Source organism: Sceloporus occidentalis, unplaced genomic scaffold (genome assembly GCF_023333645.1).
Source record: "Sceloporus occidentalis isolate IW3139 unplaced genomic scaffold, rSceOcc1.0.p SCAF_9, whole genome shotgun sequence".
NCBI classification, from domain to species: Eukaryota; Metazoa; Chordata; class Lepidosauria; order Squamata; family Phrynosomatidae; genus Sceloporus; species Sceloporus occidentalis.
This window is the reverse complement of record NW_028316989.1, coordinates 9,077,180-9,098,250: the sequence shown is the minus strand read 5'-3', so window position 1 is coordinate 9,098,250 and position 21,071 is coordinate 9,077,180. Positions and strand designations below refer to the sequence as shown.

Genomic DNA, 21,071 nt, shown 5'->3' with positions numbered 1-21,071 from the left:
TTGCCCTTGCCATCCATTGCAGCTAAAAGAGTGTGATTTGCCCATGGTAATCCAGTGGGTTCCACGGCTGAATGGTCTCCAGAATCATAGTCTAGCACATAAACCACTACACCACACAGTTTCCTGGTTCCAAGCTTAAATCAGGGTTTTCAGCTTGAGCAATGGTACACATTGAAGTAAGTGTTGGCTTTCTGTCAGCAGATGAGAGCCAATGTTCTATAGTGATTTCGATGATGGACTAGAACTCTGGGAGGCAAACCCCTTCTGAACAAATCTTTCCAAGAAAACCCAGTCATAGATTCACCTAATGGTTGCCATAAGTTGGAAATTACTTGAAGGCACACAACAACAAATGTTAGTAGAGTTTTCTCTTATCGGTCTATGATTTTACAATCTGGAAAAGATATGCATGGAGTCAAAATGGCCAACCTTATTGTAGATACTATGCTACACAGTATTTATTTATGGAGCGGTATCCCAGACCAATCCATTCTGCTTACATGACTGTATGCCATGGAATTAATGCGAGAGCTACTCTGGGTGTTTATAAGCAATGGAATTGGGTTTGATGCAGAAATGGTTGGGCTTGGAGGGGACACAATAAAGCCAATGTAGATTCCTTCATTGTTGCCTTTTCTAATGAGTCATTTGGAGGTCTTTAAGCAGAGGCTGGATGGCCATCTGTCGGGGATGCTTTGATTGAGAGTTCCTGCATGGCAGAATGGGGTTGGACTGGATGGCCCTTGTAGTCTATTGCAAATCTATGATTCTATGAAAATAGTCTCTGTTTAGTCACTTTGGCTATAGTACTCCAAAATGTGACACACAAATAAGTTTTGAGAAACAGAACAGCTACTACAGGATTGGGTTTTACAATATTTTATTTTTTCATTCTTATTTTCAATACAAAATCCATGAAGAGGATAGCAGGAGACAGAGAAAAAAGGGAAAAGAGAGGGAAATAAACAATATTATGGTGGCAGGAAGAGAGCGTGTCTGGGTTAAATAACTGTATGACCAACAATCAAGATCAGAGGGACTGGGGACCACGCATTTGCCAGGGGGCCAAGCTAATGGACATCCCAGACGTTCAGTGTTAAAACTAGAATTGTGTGTACTTAAGTGCAAATTATGTGTACAAAAGCAGCATACAACTGTATCAACCCGTTTTCCACCCAGTTGATGGTTATGTATAGAAATAGATAGGCTTGTAACCTTTTCCTACTCGGTGTCTCTATACAGAAATGCACGAGAAACCTTTGCAATTCCAGATGTTTTGGTCTACATCTCCCATCAGACCCAACCAAGATAATCAACGATAATGGATTATGGGAGCTATATTGGTATGACATCCTCCTTCATGTTTTCATCATACCCTTCAGACTGGACACTTGTTTGCCACTTCCTGTTTTAAGCTATACACACAAGTGTAATTCGACTTCTTAGCTCCAGTCTAGCACTTTTTGCTGGACAATTTCTATCCCACTATGTCCCATCTGCACTAGTGGGCTAATCCTAACAGAGTTATTCAGTATTTGAGCAAACTGTTCCACATCGGAAAAGGCCACCAGATCTTGGAAGAAATGGGTTATAAGTAATGTACCTACCTGGACTTAATTTTGGAGGCATAATGAAATTACATCTCAAAACAAAGGCAATGAGTGGGAATAATGTCATACCACCAGTGTAACAAAGTTTCCAAGTTACTTTAAAGGTTATTTTGGAGGAAATATGGCAGAGGTTTTTCTAATTTTTTGTTGCTCTCTGTATGTGCCTTCGAGTTGCCTATTGACTTATGGCAATACTATCAATTTCATAGGGTTCTCTTAAGACAAGGAATAATCAGAGATGTTTTGCATTGCCTTATTCTGAAATATAGCCCACAGCACCTAGTATTCTGTTGGCTCCTTTTGAAATACTCATCAGGTCTGACCCTGCTTAGCTTTCAAGATCAGATGGGACCTGATATTTGCAATTTTCACATACTTGCAACTCCATTTTTAATCTTAAGGGTTTTTTTTTAAAGTAGCAAATAATACAACATTTTTACAAAACTATGACATCTTACTTTTTGATTATTATGACAAAAAACTGAAATGAATTATTTTTAAGAAGTCATTTTCCAACCTCTAGGGAAATGTGAGGGTAGCCATGCCAATCTGGTAAGTGGAGGATAAAGCTATCAGTAGCTTCTAGCAATACAGGCATCCTATTATCTCTCATATCGGAAGTAGTATATGCTTCCTAGTACCAATTACTGGGAAATATAAGGAGGAGGATTCTATAGCTATTGTACTCATGTCCTCCTATGGGGTTTCCTACAGACATTTGTTTAGCTGCAGGAGAGAGAGAATGCTAGGAAGGTTTTCTCTCTATTGCACCATAACTCTTTCTATGTTCATAACCTTCTCATCATAAAAATCTTTTTGTGTTTTGGCCACTCTCTGGTCCTGTTTAGTGATATGCTCCTTCTTTATTGATAATTAATTCTAAACATGACACAAAAATTGCCCTGGATGTCTTGCGCTATATGGAAATAACTGTTTGTACAAGTGACGTTTAAATCTGGCTTTGATTTGCAAGGTTTCTTTTATATTTGATCTCAGTCTGGAGAGTCTGGATGGTTTGTTGTTGTTAACTGCCCTTACAACCCCAACTCATGGCGACCCCATGAATGAGACACCCCCAAGACCCCCTTGGCCTCCACTGCTCTGCTTAGGCCTTGTAATGGTTTTATGCCCACACTCTTCTGATATAATGTGCATTACTTCAGTCACTAAAATGTGGTGAGCCAGCTCTCAGGATCGGAGGGAAAGCTCTCATTCTATTGAATGAGCCCTGGACTTTTGCCCCAAATTTGCACCTTCACAGTACCACTGACAGAAAACAGTACTTTGCTACCCTCTGTGCCAACCATTTGGCCCAAATCCCTCTTCTTCAGCACACCAGAAAAGAAATAAACCCATCATATTTATTCAATTCCCAGCTCTCCCACCCTGTCCCACCCCCAATGAACTATGTTAAACAGCTTCTTATGTAAACTGAAGTCCCCACAGACCTTGTAGTAGTGGAGAAGGTTTTAAGAACAGAAAGGAGAGGCGGCGGTTTTGAATGGTTATTGAATCATCTACTAGCAGAGGTTAGGAGAAACCCAGTGTCACTCCATTCCCCACATCCCCCCCAGGAGAACCTTCCTTCTGCTGGTTCAGCTCCTTGGCACCTTCTAAAACAACTCAGTCTGGCCCCTGGATAGAAGAGGCATGTCCCAGGCAGGTGCCTTCCCTTCCATAGTCTTTAGCCGGCGCCAGTTCACTGGCTGATCATGCAGGCCATTTTGCATGCTACTGCAGAGATGAGAGCTGCCCCTCGGCCGCTGCCTTCTTCTGACTGCAGGAATGTAATGTCACAGCCTGGTGTAAGTTGTCTGACTGTTGCATGGAACCGGTCTTTGAAGCTGAGGAAAAAGAGGAAAAGAAGGGAGTTTGAGGAGGAGGCATTGTCTTTCTCTCTGTGTACCAGGTACCTAGACTCCGAAGACCTTCTGAAGCCATTCTCCTCTTGCACCAGATACCCTTGGGAAAGAGGACTATTTCAGCACCAAATGAAGACCCATTTATTCACCCAGGCTTTTAAACTTCTGCCTTACTTTAAGCTGCTTTTAGTCCCCTCTCTTTCTCTATGTGTGCATACACATAACTTTTATTATCCATTTTTCTTATCATTTTATTTTAAATTGTGGTGAACAGTCTGAGATTGTTTTGTATTAGAACAGTGGATCCAAACTTGGGGCTGCAGTCACTGTTGTGCTACAGCTACCAATATCCCTGAACCTTACCCATGATGTTGAAATCTAACACTTGGGGAACCAAGGTTGGGAATTACTGGGCTTGACAGTAGCCTACAAGTGCTGTTAGGAAATAAACAATATTTGTGCACTGACCTCACCACACGTACGATTTCAAGCAACTGTGATTTAAGCCCCACGTTAATTTCAGAAAGACTTTTTGCAAAAATAAAAGTGTTTTGTTTTTTTAAAGGATTCAAACCTACTACTCAGTGAACTGACACATAAGTGAACTGGCATATAATTCCATTTGTCGAGCATTTTCTTTACATCTCCTGGGGAAACAAAGGAGGGACAATAGCTTATTGGTAGAGCACATACCTTATATGCAGAAAGACCTAGGTTTGAGGTAAGAAAAAATAGCAGGTGATGGGAGGGACTGCTATCTACCACAGGCCACAAGGAATTGCTGACAGAGGGGTCTACTGTTAGCAGATCTTTTAGGATCAAGGTGGCACTTCCTGCCAGGCCTGTTCCTGCCAGACTTGGGGGGCACCTGAACATAAGCAGCAAAGGATCAGGTTTTATCTCCAAAACCATCTTTTAGGACAACACTGCATCCATTTGATCAACTGGTCTGTGTTATTCATGAAAGTTGCCATATTAGATTTGTCAGCCTTTGAGGAGCCAGAAGGCTCATTGTTGTGGGTTGCTTCTATCCTGTGGTACTGGTGGTTCTCCTAGAATACTAGAGTGGGAGCAGAATATGTTGGTGCGGTAACCCTGTCAGTTTCCAATAATGCTCCAGTTGCATGTTTGTGGGAATAACATCATACAAAAATGTCATTTCCAGGAACCCAATTCCAGTGAAACAAAACCCTTGCTAATGTTTATATGTACTGTAGTTTTGCACTTTCCCAAAAAATGACAATACAGAAGGGCAAAACAATTCAGCTAGCTAATGAGTGGACTAAAATCTGCTACTGTACTAGTTCTGCAAAGTTTATGGCCAATGCCATCTGATGGACTGTGATACCTTCTTTAAAAGGGATTCTGTTCATGTTTCTGAGAGAGTTGGTGTGCTGTAGTGGTTTGAGTGCTAAACTTAGGTCCCCAGGAGACCAGGGTTAAAAATCCCCACTCATGGGAACCCACTGTGTGACCCTGAGTACATCACACTCTCTCAAGATTTGTCTGAACAAATCTTGCCAAGAAAACCCCATGAGAGGTTCACCTGTGAGTTGCCATAAATCAGAAATGACTTGAAGGCACAGAATAGCAAACATAGTGCTGAAAGCAGCCATAGCATGCGGACGTGTCCTTCGTGGTGTCCAAGAACCCAGTTCATAGACTTAGGCCTGAGCATGGGCTCTGAACACAGCCGCTGGGAGTTTCCTCTTCCAGCTATTGTTCTGATCTCCTGTCTAGCAGCATGAAATTTGTTGCTGCCACAGCACGGTGCTACTTAATGAAAGGTGATACTACTTTATGAAGTTAAATAAAAACACGGGTAAATGGCTCTGCCCCAGCTCTGTCAAATATGCCATGGTCAGATGTCTTTGGCAATCCCTTCAAACTGGTTGAATCATGGCCAAACTAAACATTACAGACAAATCCACGTGTTTAACTGTTTCTTTACCTGCCATTTCCCCCCTGTAGCTTCCAACACCACACCACCACACCACCTTCTCAGACTGCAGACATGGCTTTACAAGATAAGCACATATCTGGAACCCCATGGAGGTGGGTGGGAGTTGTAACATAAAAACAGTAGGTGGGGGAAGAGTTAGCTAGCACACCCACAACCTGCTTCTTTGCTAACAGATGCTTTCCCCAAGAGAAGTCAACCATGAGGTTTAAGGCTGAAACCTCATCTGCACTTAGCTAGGGACCAGGACTATGTCAAATTGAACAGAGTGGGGCTTATTTCTAAGTAAGAATGCCACTGTAAATTACTAGTTTATGTGTAATGTTCAGAACTATTCTTTGGTCCATACTATATACTAAAAAAGTTTGAAGCAAAGTTTCCAAAAGTTAGTTTTGGGAGTGTCTTCCAATATAATTATTACTAGGAGGCCATTCCAAATTGTCATACCTCCAGTTGACAAACTCAGAAGAGTCCAGATTTTTCTAAAAGCCTCAGAAAATATCAAGGTTTTGTGAGCCTCACCTGGGATGGAGCTTGTAGACTGAACCATCAACGCCCACTGTGATCTTCAGTGTCTCCTCGCTTCGGCTATCCCTCATGCGATTAATGACACCAGCCAGTCCCGCTGAGCACATCTGTGCAGCTCGTGTTGAGACTCTCTCACACACCATACGAACAATGTCACAGTCTATTGCTGAGGGCAAAAGCCCAAAGGATGTCAAAATATTGTAGATCTGCTTGCGGTCACCGGGGTCACTGGGAAAGACAAGCATAGGAATACTTACTTCTCTTACCTTAAGTGATTGATGCCTGTATAATCATAGGTCTCAACAAAAATTTTAGGTTACATTTCATTTGAACTCTTTATGTTATATAGAGCCCTATTATTTTCAGGTAGCTTGGTGAATGTCAATGCAATTCGTACACCTTCTGGCAGGAGAAGATCAAGAACTAGTGAAGTACATATTATAGCCAACCTTGGTGGGGCTTGTTTTAAATTTGCTCCACAGGATGGGTTTCTCCATATAGTATGTGAACCATGAAGTGACAACGACATGACATCCCCATGGCAGCTTAAACTCATAGTTTTCAGGATGTTTTTTGGGGGAAACTGTGTTATTATTTTAGACTTTCTACTTCTATAAATGTTCTTTTTGATTTTGGTGATTCATTTTGGGTGTTCCCCCCCTTTTTTTTTTTTTGCATCAAAGGCCTGATGAAATAAAAATGTTTTAAAGGTACAGTCAGTTTTCTCTATCCACAGATTCTGCATCCATAGATTCAACAATCTACAGCTTGAAATCTCTGTCTCTCTCTCTTTCTCTCCATGGGGGTCCTGGAACCAAACCCCAGTGGATGCCAAGGACCCACTGTATAGAGTAAAACACTGTCAAGAAAGGACGTCAAACATCTCCCAGGGCAGGATATTCCAAAACCTGGACATGACAACAGAGCAGCCTATCCAACAGGTCCTGCTGGTGTCAAAAGATCAGCAGGTTAATAAAACTCAGTATTTCAAAAGAAATACACTACCTTTCAACTTGGGAAATAAAACGAGTTTCAAATGATCCTCTGGTTTTCAACTTCTCTGAAGCTTCTCCATTGAAGAGCAAGTTTTCATTGACAAGTTTTAGCAGAACTAGTCGTGCAATTTCACCCATGTACTTCCCTCCTATGATCTTCTCATACCTGGTAAAAAGTGAATTGATTGGTTAACAGTACAGAGGTATGGGTATGTACATGTGTTCAAGTGAAAACCACACACACACACACACACACACACACAAATATACATTATATCATTGCTGCATCTACATGGGCAGATGTTAGATCTTGCCAAAGAAATGATTGTGGTTCCCCCCTCAAGAATCAATGTTGACTGCTTGGCAATAGCAACTATTTCTTCTCAGTTGCAGAAAAAACAACCATAGACTCTTCCTCTTTGCTGAATTCTGCACATTTTTTCCAGTCGCAAATGTGTATACTATAATATTAGTCCACTAGCTGTACCTTGGAGGACTGTATATTTAAGATACATGCTTCTAGTCACAGGGGAAGCCAGCAATACTTCAGTCATTTTTGTGCTTACAAGGCCAAGAAAGGAATTTTAGGGATAGGAAACTGTTTCTTTACCCTAAATTCCATTGATGTTCGCATCACTAGAGATTTCTCAAGTTTCACATGCACATGAAGTGTTTTCCCAATTCCCCTTAAAGTCAGCATTTACAGAAACGAATTATTGTGTCATAAGGCAGGGATTCCTCAAGCCTCTGGACCTAATCTGACCCTAGAGTGTCCAAAGTCAGCCCATGGCAGGATTTAAGTCCACCTCTCAAACCTTGCTCCTTTGGGGAAACCCCTCAATTATCTTCCATGAATGACTGCAGATAACCAGGGAAATCCACTATTCACTGCTCTCCCAATTAGGAGGAATTTCCCTAAAATAGTAGAAGACTCATGGGCTATGTATGGAAGACAGGATTAGGAAGACTCATGATTGTTCAAATGTATTTCCTACGCCCTCCCCCCCACATCAAAAAGGAGAAGTGTGAAAGCCAGGAAAACAAGCAGCGGTTATGTTAACTTCATCTGTCATATTCCTTACAGCTGCTGACCGGGGTTAAGCGACATCTCGTCCACCACACGATCATACTCCAAAAGGAACTCATCCAGCTCTCCTGATGCCCCAAAGGCTCCCCACTCAGTGTTTACACACATCCGGCCTTCATTCCCTTCCACCAGCTCTACGTTCTGCATCTCCTCCATGTAACAAGCGTTGCAGCCTGTGCCTGCCAGAATGGAAACGCAAAAAGATTCTCCATTATCAGTCAGTGCAGACGTATCATAGAATAAACCACTAGCATAAACCTATTCTTCGTCTTTTCATGCTGGCAAGTTCAGGAGCCACACAGACTTAATATTACATGGGGTATCAATAATATCTATATCAGTCTAGAGTATACCAATATCCATTTAAACCACCTGATGAGGATGCAGATTTTAACAGGAGAGTAGTTTTGCTAGAGAGGGTTTTAACTCCTTCACTATCTAATTCAGCAAGTATGCTACACATTTAACAAATTGCAAAAATCAAATGTCAAATATCTGAAATGTCTCAAGCATCATTTTTGTCACATCCCTCCAAATTTGTACAATGTCTGGAAATCAAATTGAACTGATTTGGATGATGGAGATGTTAATCTAATTTATAACCTGCCTTCCTCCTAATATGGAACTGAAGGTATCTGACAGCACAGACTGAACAAAATATACCTACAAACAATTTTTGATTTTACTTTTTTTTAAATTAAGCTATTAAAGCTATTAAAAACATCACCAATTTAAATCAGTTTTAAAACATCTAAAACACAGCAATGAGGGTAAAAACACAGCTCTCCTATCAAAGGAACCTTTCACAACAACCAGTTAACAACAAGTCTTTCTAAATAAAAAGGTATTTGCTTGACAGTGGAAAGAAAGCAGAAAGGGAACCAATCGAGGACTTATGAGGGGGGAGTCAACAGTCTGGGAATGGCCACCAAGAAGGTCCTATCATGTATCCTGATCAAACGTATCAGCAGTGATGGTGGTGGTGGAAATGAGAGAAATTCAATCCCAAGAATCTTAAAAATCAGGCAGCCTCAAACAGGGAAGTACAGTCTTTCAGATATTTTGGACACAAACTAAAGAAAATAAGGCTACACCTCTTGATATAAATCAAAATGAGTGGTGGAACCCAACAACAGCATGTGAAGAATGTAACAGTATAGCTCTTAAAGGGAACAGGCTGATCTCATGCTTTCTGCTACCTAGTTTAATTCAGGCATGGCCCTGATTGAGAGCCAGCACAGTATAGTGGTTTGAGTGCTGGATTATGACTCTGGAGACCAGGATTCGAATCCCCACTTGGCCATGGAAACTCGCTGACCTTGGGCAAGCCATACTTATACAGCCTCAGAGGAAGGTAAAGGCAAACCCCCTGCAACACACATTTATATGTCTCTTTTTAAAATCTTCCAATACAAATCAACAGTGCCATAAAATATTGTCAAGTATGGGGACTTGTGTTGATAAAAGAGTGCTTGAGAATCTCCACTCGCTATAAAAGATGTGTTCCTAGAACCCTCAAGCAACACCTTGGTGACATTAAGCACCTGAACACTTTAAAAAAATCTTCCCAGGCAACCTGCTACCATAGCATTGCAAACAAGCCTTCGACTTCACACTATTACTCTTCTTCAAATAAATGGTGGATCAGAGGCTTGTTTTTGACCCTTACTGGCACACTCTCCTCCTCCCCTTCTAGCCCATTACAGGAAAACTCAGCACAGCATGCTTCCACAATGTTCTTTTTAATCTGAACTAGAATGACAGGGAACACATTTAAACGGACAAGAGCAATATATTAATGATCATCCAGAATGAATCAACAGGAAGTCTGTGGAGAATGATAATAGCCAATGCCTCTTTTTAACTCAGTCCTGTCAACTGATATCTAAGTCCCTTATCCATCTCTGCCAACGATAAGTCGCAGAGGTTATCAAAGCTATGGGCCTAAGGAGAGTTGACAGCAATATGATAGGTTCTAGGTTCTAGGTTCAGTTCCTAGCACTTCTAGTAAAATAATATATATAACATAGTTGTAAGAATGTAATCAATAAATCTCCTGAATTAAAACTGCTCAAAACAAAATCATTAGCAAAGGCAAAATGAAAAAAGATAGTTTAACATATTATTAAAAGTTCTGTCCTTATAAGCAGTTTGTTCCCCAAAGCCTGTCAGAATAGAAAAGTATTCTGTCCCCCACTTTGATGACAGAAGCACAACAAGGAGGAATCCAGGCTAAATTCCCTAGGAAGAGAGTTCCAGAGTCTAGATGCAATCATGAGTTTCTCTCCCATGTGCCCACTAGAGCAGACATTAGGTAAAATTAGGTAACATATAGGAAAAGGGCATACAATGCATACAATGTGTGTGTGTGTGTAGGGGAGGGACACTCAAAAGAATTCTTGTAACCTGGTAGCAAGGATAAGAAAAAAAAGACAAGCTGGAGAAAGCAATTGAACTGAGACCAAGAGATTTTCACCTTCCTAGTGGTAGTTGCAACGAAAGTGGTAAACTGATTACTGGGCCATCCATGAGTGATCAGATTACACCAGTATTAAAATCACTCCACTGGCTGCCAATTATTTTCCAGGCAAGGTGCAAAGTGTTGGCTATTACCTTTAAAGCCCTACATGGTTTGGATCCAGGTTACCTACCGGATCCCCTTCTGCCATATAATCCATCCCATATGCTTAGGTCCTATGACAGACATTTACTCCAATCAAGCAGGACTAAGTTGGCAACTGTCAGCCAGAGGACTTTTTTCTTTAGTTTCCCCTAGACTGGGATGACCTTCCAGAAGAGATTTGACAGCTGAATATGCTGTCTGAATTTAAAAGAGTAGTAAAGGCCTGTCTCTTCTAGCAAGCTTGCCCAAATGATTTTTAAACTGTGGATTTTAAATGATGAATTTTAAATGTGGATTGTTTTAACGTGTGTATATATATCTAGTATCTTTTAAATTGTATAAATGTCCTTTTAAAGCTACGTGTATTTTACCTGATGTGTTTTAATTGATGTGATTTGGCTGTTAAGTGTTGTTCTCTGCCTCGATCCATGAGGGGAGTGGGGTAAGAAATACTAATAGTTACTACTACTGCTAACAACAACAACAACAACAATAATCAGCTGAGAAATCTGGCACCAGCAAGAGTACTCCTGGCACCTGCTGCATGAACCAAGATATTCAAATAGTCTGACCTTGCATAAGACAACTCCATGTGCTTAATGTGAAGTGGTATTCAATATAGATTTTAAAATATTAACATGCCAGACTACAGAGATTGTGCCCAAGGGAAATTATATAAAAAGGATTGACTTACCCACTATCATGCCAACTTCACATCGGTGATCCTCATAGTAGCAGGATATCATTGTTGCCACTGTGTCATTGACCATTGCAACCACGTCCATTTCAAAGTCCTACACAGGGTTAAAATTGTTAATACAATCTCAGAGCCTCATAAGAAAAAACCCTGTATGCGATAAAGCAAGTGGAATCGCAGAATAGACTACTACAGATACAAACTCTTGCAGATTTGGAAGTAAGAGTCATATTTTAAAAATAGAAGGAAGGGCTCTGAAGCAGTAGCATAAACCTAAGTGTATTTTCAGACATCTTGTAGACACATACATAAGGAGGATTAATAGTTTAGCAGCAGGACAGGTTCCAGTTTTGATCTGGAAGTAGGCTTGGTTCTAGATGTTTTTCAGTCTGCAGAGAAGGGCAAGATGGTGCCCTTCTTTCTATGGACAGAAATCATTTGGACTGGCAATAAAATTCTACTTCAACACAGCATGTGGCGGTGTCCTTTGCCATAGACGTAGGTGATATCGAACACAAAGGTCCGTTCTACAGCATTTCACTGCCACTCCCCACCCCTGGCATCCACTGTCTAAAATGTCCTTATAATCATAGTGCAAACTCCCTCCCCTAAATGGAGCTGCCATTTAGAACAGACAATATTGGTCTGGACAAATAATGGTATAAATGAAGGTATCCTACAAAGCAGCAGAGAAGTAATGCATTGAACAGCAGAGAATCATTTTCATCTCACCCCTCGCCGTTTGATAGCATCTCTCAAAAGTCCCACTACATTGTTCCCTTCAGCTCCTGATGCTTTGAAGCCTTTAGTCCAGTTTAGTAGGATCCCCTATAAAACAAATAATGAAAAGGATCAGACCAAATGTTCCAAAATGAACATTAACCCTACATGAGACCATTATGAGTTTTTAAACAAAACAGGTCGAGACCTTGCATCGAGGAGATAGGGCAGAACTTTAAACTCATGGATTTACACAACAATTGCGCAACCCCATCTAGCTAGTGAATTTTGACATTGCACAATTGAATGTGCATGCAAATATCCCTGTCAATGTGCAAATATGTGTAATCATATTACACAGTCTCAGCTCTGCTTCTGCAACCTTGAATTATGGCCATTCCACATCAGACAAAAATATCCAGCGAATTCTTTAGGAAATTATGCACATGTAAGACACCAACAGAATGTTGACTAGGATATATCTATAAATATGTCAACTTCTGAATGCAGCTTTTCAGGTGGCTCACATAACTATAAACAATAAATAATCCTATAGTTCATCATAGTATGACAAATAACTCATAGTGCACACTAAAACGTTAACCCATTAAAATTTGTATAATGGCAATTTAAAACAAAACATAGTACTATATATGTTGATTAATAGTTTAAAATAAAGCACTAGAATAGCAAAACACACCAAAACTGGAGACCCAGGGCTGAGTCCTGAGATCTGGCAATCCCAGCAAGCAAACAGTTGCCATCATTGTTAGGATGTTATTATATTAGAGCAATCCAGAATCAGAAGAAATAGCATGCACTTTTATATTCCACTGGCAACTGTTATAAATGGTTCACCAACTCGCATAGGAAAGAGTGAAACGGCATAAAAGGGAGATTCCACCCCAAATCCCACCTTGTCGATGTCTTCATGCCGAACAGGGAAGGAAAAAGTGAAGCCCAAAGGTAGCTTTTTATGTTTCATTTGATGTTTGTCTAGGAAGTCAGAAATGCATTCTGAGATATAATCAAAGAGCTGAGGAGGGAAAAAAATTAAATTTAAGCTAGTTTTGCTTCTTGCAATCCCTTTAAAATGTTTTGTATCACTAGGTGGCACTCTACTCTCCAGATGGTACAACTTATACCAAACTATGCATATGTTTTGGACATTCTAATACCAGACGCACCAGATCCCCTCTAATCTTAGCAGCGAAGAAGGAACAGCCCTAGTTAGTTCCTGGATGGAAGACCACCAATGGGCACCAAGTGCTATAGGCTATATTTTATTGGAGGGATGTGGCAAAAATACCTCTGAGTATGCCATGCCTAAGAACACCTAATTAAATTCATGGGTTTGCCATAAGTGGACAGGTGACTTGAAGGTACATGCACACACATCTGTTCTGTTGGTGAGGTTTTATCATGCAAGTGCCCTGCTTCATTTATGGAATTTAACAGGGGATTCAATTGCTTCTATTTGTAAACCAGCAATTTCCCACACCGAGTAGTAGCACTCAAGAGTCCTTCATTTGCAGGCATCCTTGACCTGACTCACAGCATATCTGTACACTCCAACATTCCAGAGAACATATGTGGCCAAGCAACACCAGATTGAGGTCAAGACAGCAAACATTATTAAGGGACACACAAGCTAGGATCGGTTGTAGCAGTTTGCTTTTGTGTGAGTGTACTGAAAAGGGCAAGATCTTGCCTCCTGTCCTCTCACTCTGCTGAGTTTAGTGCAAACTAATTTTGCTCTTTGAACTCAGTTTGCAGCAATGCAAATAAGCCAAGAACAAAAAGGGAAAGGGGGAGGAGGAGAGAGAAACCGACATTTTAAAAGCAGACGAAAAAGTGGGATGACAGAGGATTAAATGTGTCTGTCTACTAAACTGGGAAAGTTAGAAGATATGAGACTCTTTAAGGGCCAGAGGACCACAAAAATGGCCCTGAGAGGTTGCACATGACCCATGGACCAGTTTACCTACTCTTGTTCTAAAGCATTATGTATTTATCTCCATGCTATTACAAGAATTTAAAATGGTAGCAGGCAGCTCCAAGTACCTGGTGTATATCTCGGGGCAGAAGTAGGCCTTGTTGTGGTCATCAAAGCCCCAATCATCTGCCCAAGAGCCCAAAGGAGGACATATAGTCTCTGATAAATATTTTCATTTCCCTCCCTGATTCATAACAAGCCTTTCTCCATTCAGTATAATTCTGACACAAAAAATATAGAACATGTCACTAGGTTAATAAGACTTGATAGTCTGACTCACCATTTCAGCTGTTCCTGTCATCGCATCCTCTGGGATAGAATACATCTGGTGCTTTGTCTTCACAGTCCACTGTCCTTCTTCACCTTCACCCACTTTTACCAGCATAACTCGGAAATTGGTGCCCCCAAGATCCAAAGAAAGAAAATCTCCAACCTCTGCAACCCCAGAGTACAATGTCATTCATTCCTTCTTTCATTGTTTACACTCACATATTCATTACATTTCTAGCCCATCATTTTCTCCAAGGAGCTCAGTGTTGTACACATGGTTCTTCTCTCTTCATTTTATCCTCACAGACAATCCTGAAACAAGCATTATACTAAGATCTCCCAGCATGCTATGTTATTGAATGAACATTTGATACTGGGTCTCCTTAGATCAAGCGTGTGCTGCTCTCCAGATGTCACTGGACTGCAAGTCCCAGCAATTGTAGCCAGCAGAGCCAATAGTGAGGATTTCCGGGAATTGTGGCTCAACAACATCAGGAAACTGGCATAGTTCCCACCCCTGTCCAAGTCCAGCACTCCAACCACTGTACCAGACTGGCTCCTATGTAAGCTATTCCTTTGGAAAACAGCCTGGACAGGCAGCCTTGTACATTATAGATCCAGAAAAAACTCAGCATAACTGTGCACAAATATAATTAGGAGACATTTAATACAGAACTGTTTCATGTCCTTGTCTTATAACAATGCCTAGCTTCTCTATCCTAGAGCAAAAAGGTAGTGTGCTAGCCCTGCTGAGTTTGGGTGCCTTCTTGCCCAAGCTAAAACAGTCTCTCCACCAAAATCTTGTCCAGATGGTATCACCTTATCAATAGCTTGGTAAATTGGAGCTTCTTTTTAAAATATATACTTGTAATAACAACTAACTATTTTGGGGGACCTTAATATGATTGTAATTACTTTTTAAAAATGTGTTTTCAGACTGGAGCTCCTGTGTCTCGCTGCTGTTGTATCAGTCAGATGAGGACTGAGCAATTTCTAGGGGGTTTCAATAAGAGTCTTATTCACAACAGCATAATTTTTAATAGAAAACATGAGCCATGAATAGAAAACATGATCCATGAATACATTCCTTTGCATGCACAAACTGCCTCTCCACTGAAATAAATGAAGTAGTCATATGTTGGAGATGCTTGTAGTTATCTTAGCATGCCTGGATCTCTGTGTTTAAATATATATATATATATATATATATATATATATATATATATATATATATATATTGTAGAAATGTAACAAGAAATATAACTATTTACACCACAAATACCACTTACGATCATGAATGCAATCGTATCGCTGAGGTGCTAGTTGATTATTATGTACAAGGAAGCATATGTTAATTTCTCAATTCATGTATGATTAGATAGAAATAGTCTTGCAGAGACTTTCTCTTCAGAATTGGAACAATTAAAGATTATAATAAGGTTGCTTCCTATGTTCCAATGGCATTGTCTTGTGGGTTCCTGCTCAAGTACTAACCAAACTGAGCCTGCTTATCTTTGAAAATCATTCAAGATGGCATGGTGGTTGAGAGATGGGGAGTCATTTGGATTTTTATTTTTATTTTTTGGACAAGCAATAGAATATCTTGGATGGCTGTGACATGCTAAGGTTGACGTAAGAGACAATTCTGTGTTCCTGTCTCCCAGCAAGCCCTAATTCTAACAGGGCAAAGAGTTACCTGATCCCTCAGGGGTAGAGCGTACATAAGTGGGCAGCATTTTCACAGAGGCTTCCTGATGCGTCTCTAGCTTTAGCCCTCGGTCCATTTCCTTCTGCATCCGGCGCATCACTTTCTTTAGATCCCCTTCCCGTAGCTGGAATTCTGACAAGATCTGTTCCACCTTCAAGAGATGAGAGACAAGTAAATATCTAAGAAGATGGGGAAGTAAGCATGAATTAGCCTTCCCTCGTTTTTTTGTTCTTTCACTTAAGTGGACATTCATATATCTTTCCTTTTCTTTCAAGAGATTAGAACATAGTTTAGTTGAAATGTTCTGCTTTTCCTGATACTTCTATGACCCAAATGCAGATTTACATTCAGCTCTTATCTCACCTTAAAGTCTTGCTAAAATTATGTAAGGTTCTGGTTGCATTAATGAAAGAGGTCAATACGCTGTATGGCTATCACCACTACTCTTCAGTTGCTAGTTACAAAGAACACAAAATGGTAACATTTCTGTGGATTTGGCAATCACTTCTCAGTTTACCTAACCTTTTATAGCACCCAATGCAGTCAAAGCATAGCATTTCCTATGCAGCTCAGAAAGACAGTGGCAACAGTTCCTATCTGGACTTTCACTCATTAAATAGAGAATCCAGACAGCATCTCTGCAAGGCTATTGAATTTTAATATTTTCATGAAGATTTTTCAGGGCCTTTAGTTAGCATCTTCCTTTTTCTAGCTTCTGTCCATTCTATTGCTTCCCGTTGAGCACAGTAACTAAAATACTGATTAAGCATTCCTTACACTGCATTTCGGCACTCACTCATTAAAGAACAGGGTCTGCTGAATTCAGTGGGCTACCTATAGCCATAATACATCCTGAGCGATCATAGTTGAGGCATCTCCTTTCACCATCATCTATCTCTTAGCAATTTTGTTAAGACAAAAATGGATAATATGTGGATCTCTATGTTTTTTTGTAGGAATTAGATTATCAGTGTAATAAATAAATGATTTGCAACAGCTCTAAAACAGTAAAAGACCATCCCACAAAAATAAAATAAAATAACTTCCCCAGACTATCAGAAAACCAGAAAAGACAATTTGGCAAATAAAATAAAATTAAAAAATGAGCTACCTTGGATCTGATTGAACTGCCTTGAATCCTATTTCTTGGCTCAAAATCAGGATATAAATCCAATAATACTAAATAAGTAATTAATATAAGATTGTTTTATCTGCATTTTAAGAATGCCCAAGCATGTTAAAAACGTATTCTGTCCCATATGTCATGCCCAGTTAAATAACTGCTGTCTGAACAGGAGAGTTTAGAAAGACACCCAGTGATCACGGCATCAGAGAAAGAACAGTGTGGGTCTATGACCTCATACTGTGTACACACAACTCTAAAAATGCAACTTGGATATTGGATTTCAAGCATTGTTCTATTTATCAGTAGGCTGACCTACATAATGCTTGGAAGACTTGATCCAAATTTAGCAACCAAAAGACCTTGGATTTGCTATTTTTAGATGTTGGTTTTATACCAGGTCTAAAAATGGCATATTATCAGTTGAAGGAAAATAAATACAGTGTGAACTTTAAATATTTGCACTACTTTTTGGAATTCCATTTTCAGGTTGCCAAGCAGAATGAGTACAGGGCTGAACTTACAATCAGGCCACTTAGCCCATGATCTTTCATGAACTAATATTCGTCCCACTCTATTCCTATTAGACACCCAAGTTTGATTAATATTAATGATGATTGTTAGCTAATTGTATTAGATAATCCATTCTAATTTGAGAGAATTTTGCTTTCTTTTCAGTCAGAGTAAAATTGCCCAGAAAATGTAAGAATATAAAGACAGTACTATGGGATCAGGGCAAAGATTCACAGTCTGTTCCAGCAATCTATTTCTCGACAGTGACCAAATAAATGACACTAGAAAACTCACAAGCAGCAGGGCATGAAAGTTGTCCCATATTGCTTATCCTCACACCTTAGTGTCTGTTTTACAGAGATACACTGTACCTCAGCATGTAAATTCTAGTTAGCTATATCACAACTGACATATGTGAATAAATATATTATCCAAGAATGTATCAATTCCTTATAGAATTTAGGGAGCATTCGTAAGGGTAGATAGAGTACTTCAATCCATAAGGCTCCATTTCTTTCAAAGGTATGCCACATTCTGGCTGGCAAGCTGGAAGTATGGACACAGCTGTTGTTTAGTTTCATTTGCCCTCCATGAACATTTTAGCCCAAAGGTTCTCCCCCGCTTTTGTGAGAAATGGAGGTATTCAGTTAAAGATTTCATTCACATTGCGGGGAGAGGGTGGCTGGAGACGAAGGACTTTATCACATGCGGCTTTTAAACCACCATAAAAGTTGGATAATAGTGCCAATTTTGGCAATAGCTATCGCACAACACCATCCCCCTCTCATCATTGCCATGTCCTCCGAATGTGGTTAGCCTGCACTTTGCCACTAAGAGGCAAAACTTGTCAATAAGCTCCCAATCATACTGGTATAATATTAGTGCTCAGGTAGAGTAAGCCTGTTACAGACTGCCAAAATAAAGCTGCTTCGGGTCTCTTTGGAGGTATGCTGTTTAAATGATGCATGCATCCTAAGAATCCAGAAGCTGCACCAAAGCTGCACTCCAGTGCTTAGGAATGGAGTGTGGCTTCGGCGCGACCTCCGGACTCTTAGGACCCATGCATCATTTAAACAGCATACCTCCAAAGAGACCCGAAGCAGCTTTATTTTGGCAGTCTGTAACAGGCCTAAGTTACTTCTTTTCTCCCAATAGTCTCCACTTCCCTTCACTATTTCAGATCAGCCTGGGTTTTTAAAAAACTTTCCCCCCCTTTTCTCTCTCTTTTCTTAAACTGCATTAGCATAACCCTGGAACTGCATTAAAAACATAATACGCATACATACAAGTGAAAAGAAAAAGCTTGCTGGATAGAGCATAGGGCAGGGAGGTAGGGTTAAGGATGAGTGCGGAAGACAACACACGGGACCAGCAATAGCCCAGTTGTGCTACTGGAGGGATGTGTGGTAGGGAGTGCTCCCAAACTAGTATGTATGCATTTTCTTTCATTAACACAATAGTGACAAGAATGGGGGTTGTGTGACAAAGTCCTAACGGAGCTGTGGATCCAGCAAATCCACATTCTTTTCTCTTTCTGCCAATCTTTCTGTCAAACTCTCAACACAACACTATTTGCCCCTTTGTGGAAAACTAAATAGTGGTGATGAGTGCATGGAGAGAGGATCAGCAATTGGATCTCCTCCTCCAAGGGCAGATGCTTGAAGGATTCCTAGTTTATCCTATGACCCTAGAGATGCATTCTTGGGTCTATAGGAATGCAGTATCAACTTAGAGAGTATCACAAGTTAATTACACAGTGTGTGAAAAGATAACTCTCTCTGTCTTCTATGTTGAACTGGAGAAAAGAAATTGATTTGGCAATGGCCCACACATTTCCAAAATTAGCTGCTTCCAGGCAGGCTGCTCCTATGTTTTAATTGGTGCTTTAAACAAAAAGCTTGAAAAGCATTTTAGCACTTAACAAAAGATCAAATGAGTGAAGAGATAAATGACACCACTTAGACGTTTGTAGACATTTGCGGAGATTGTGTTACTGTTCAGGATCCCACCCCCCTGACACCCCCTCCCCATAAACCTGATTGTCTTTGGTGTGAGAAAAGATACAAGAATTTGAGAGAAAAGTAAACATAGAAACATTACAACTGGATAATGACACTGTGTGGAATGCTTTGTATAATGAACACATCAATTCCAATGCTCAACATCCATTGTAGAGGCACATTTTACCAGTAAACAATAAACCAAAGGTTTGATAGCTGTCTTGGTTCCACAGAACAAAAAAAATGCAATCCACAGATGGTGAATATTTTTATTACACCAATTGCTGCTGAAAAAGGCTACAATTTCAGAGTCTTCACTGTTGCTCTGGTCAGACTACCTTCCATTATGAATCAACAGATGTATTTTAAGTTGGGTCTGTCCGCAGTTGAAGAAAATTCAGGCAGAAAGAAACAAGAGGCAGATGCAGAACAAGCTGTCCCACTTTTAAATCCAGAACAGTTTTGAAGCACCCCACACGGACTGCACACACGTTATTTGTTTACCTTGCAATCACATTTATTTGTGGAGCACTGTACAGTACTAGAAAAAGTGCAGGCTAGCTAAGGAATTCTGTGATGGACAGTCCAATAAAAGTAATGGTCCCATGTTCTGGCTTGCATATGTACATACCTCACAACCCAGGAATTTGCCTGAATTCAGTGACCACTTTAGAGACATTCTGCACTTTCGGGTAACTTCTTTTCTCTGATTTCAGCTAATAGCAGTGAATATTCCTATATTTTAGACACTTGCTCCTCTTTTACAAACTAACTACTGAACAACTGGCAATCAGTCTGTAAGACATAAAGACAAGAGACTTGGGTTTTATGGGGAGGAGAGGGATGTGCTCTTAATAAACAGGAATTTCCTGCCAGGTATTGTAGAAAGTAAAAAGCTACTGGAAATACAGACACAGCAGTCTGACTTCTAAGTAATAGCAGAAAAGGCATGGAAAAACATCTTAGTAGAGCGCAGTGCAACCCTTACCAGTAGGAATCTCTCAAACAGTTTCTTCATCACTGACAACCGTAGACCCTTCAGGTTATTCATTGTTTCTAGGTTTAATGTGAAGTACAGCTGGGAACTTGTTCGTTGGCTGTATGCTCTTAGCCACCTGGGAGCTGACAAGACAGACGAAGTGGCTGTCTTCTTTTATTGACTTAAGCTCAAGGTTGAGCACTGCTGATACTGAAGGCAACCTATCCAATCCCAAAAGATTAAAGGGTCACCAGTGGAAGGAGCAGAACTAACAATTGCCCCAAAATAGAAAAGGACAACCCGTTATCAGCAGCAACACTAACAAAAATGATGCAAACAGAAGAATGGCATTCCAAGCGCATCAGCCTTCAACCATTACAACTTCAGTTGCATAGATGTG

General features: G+C 40.3%; 1 protein-coding gene across 1 annotated transcript; it reads right to left on the bottom strand.

Annotated features, from left to right (window-relative positions):
- Positions 1 to 3,014: 3,014 nt before the first annotated feature.
- Positions 3,015 to 20,734, bottom strand: GCK (glucokinase). Its single transcript, XM_089539469.1, has 10 exons — positions 20,681 to 20,734; positions 16,045 to 16,207; positions 14,359 to 14,513; positions 12,999 to 13,118; positions 12,095 to 12,190; positions 11,360 to 11,459; positions 8,038 to 8,221; positions 6,966 to 7,121; positions 5,955 to 6,188; positions 3,015 to 3,454 (listed from the first exon to the last, which is right to left on the bottom strand). Exons 1-10 carry the CDS (start codon positions 20,708 to 20,710, stop codon positions 3,310 to 3,312), a joined length of 1,383 nt encoding a protein of 460 aa, XP_089395595.1. The 5' UTR covers positions 20,711 to 20,734; the 3' UTR covers positions 3,015 to 3,309.
- Positions 20,735 to 21,071: the final 337 nt, after the last annotated feature.

What these genes read in the sequence shown, in the direction of transcription:
- GCK (XM_089539469.1), bottom strand. Translation starts at nt 20,710, where the DNA reads ATGAAGAAACTGTTTGAGAGATTCCTACTG. An exon ending in TGAAGTTGGCATGATAGTGG is followed by an intron (nt 8,222 to 11,359) that starts GTAAGTCAATCC and finishes CCATTCTGGCAG; the next exon opens with GCACAGGCTGCAACGCTTGT. An exon ending in TTTATTTCCCAAGTTGAAAG is followed by an intron (nt 6,189 to 6,965) that starts GTAGTGTATTTC and finishes TGTCTTTCCCAG; the next exon opens with TGACCCCGGTGACCGCAAGC.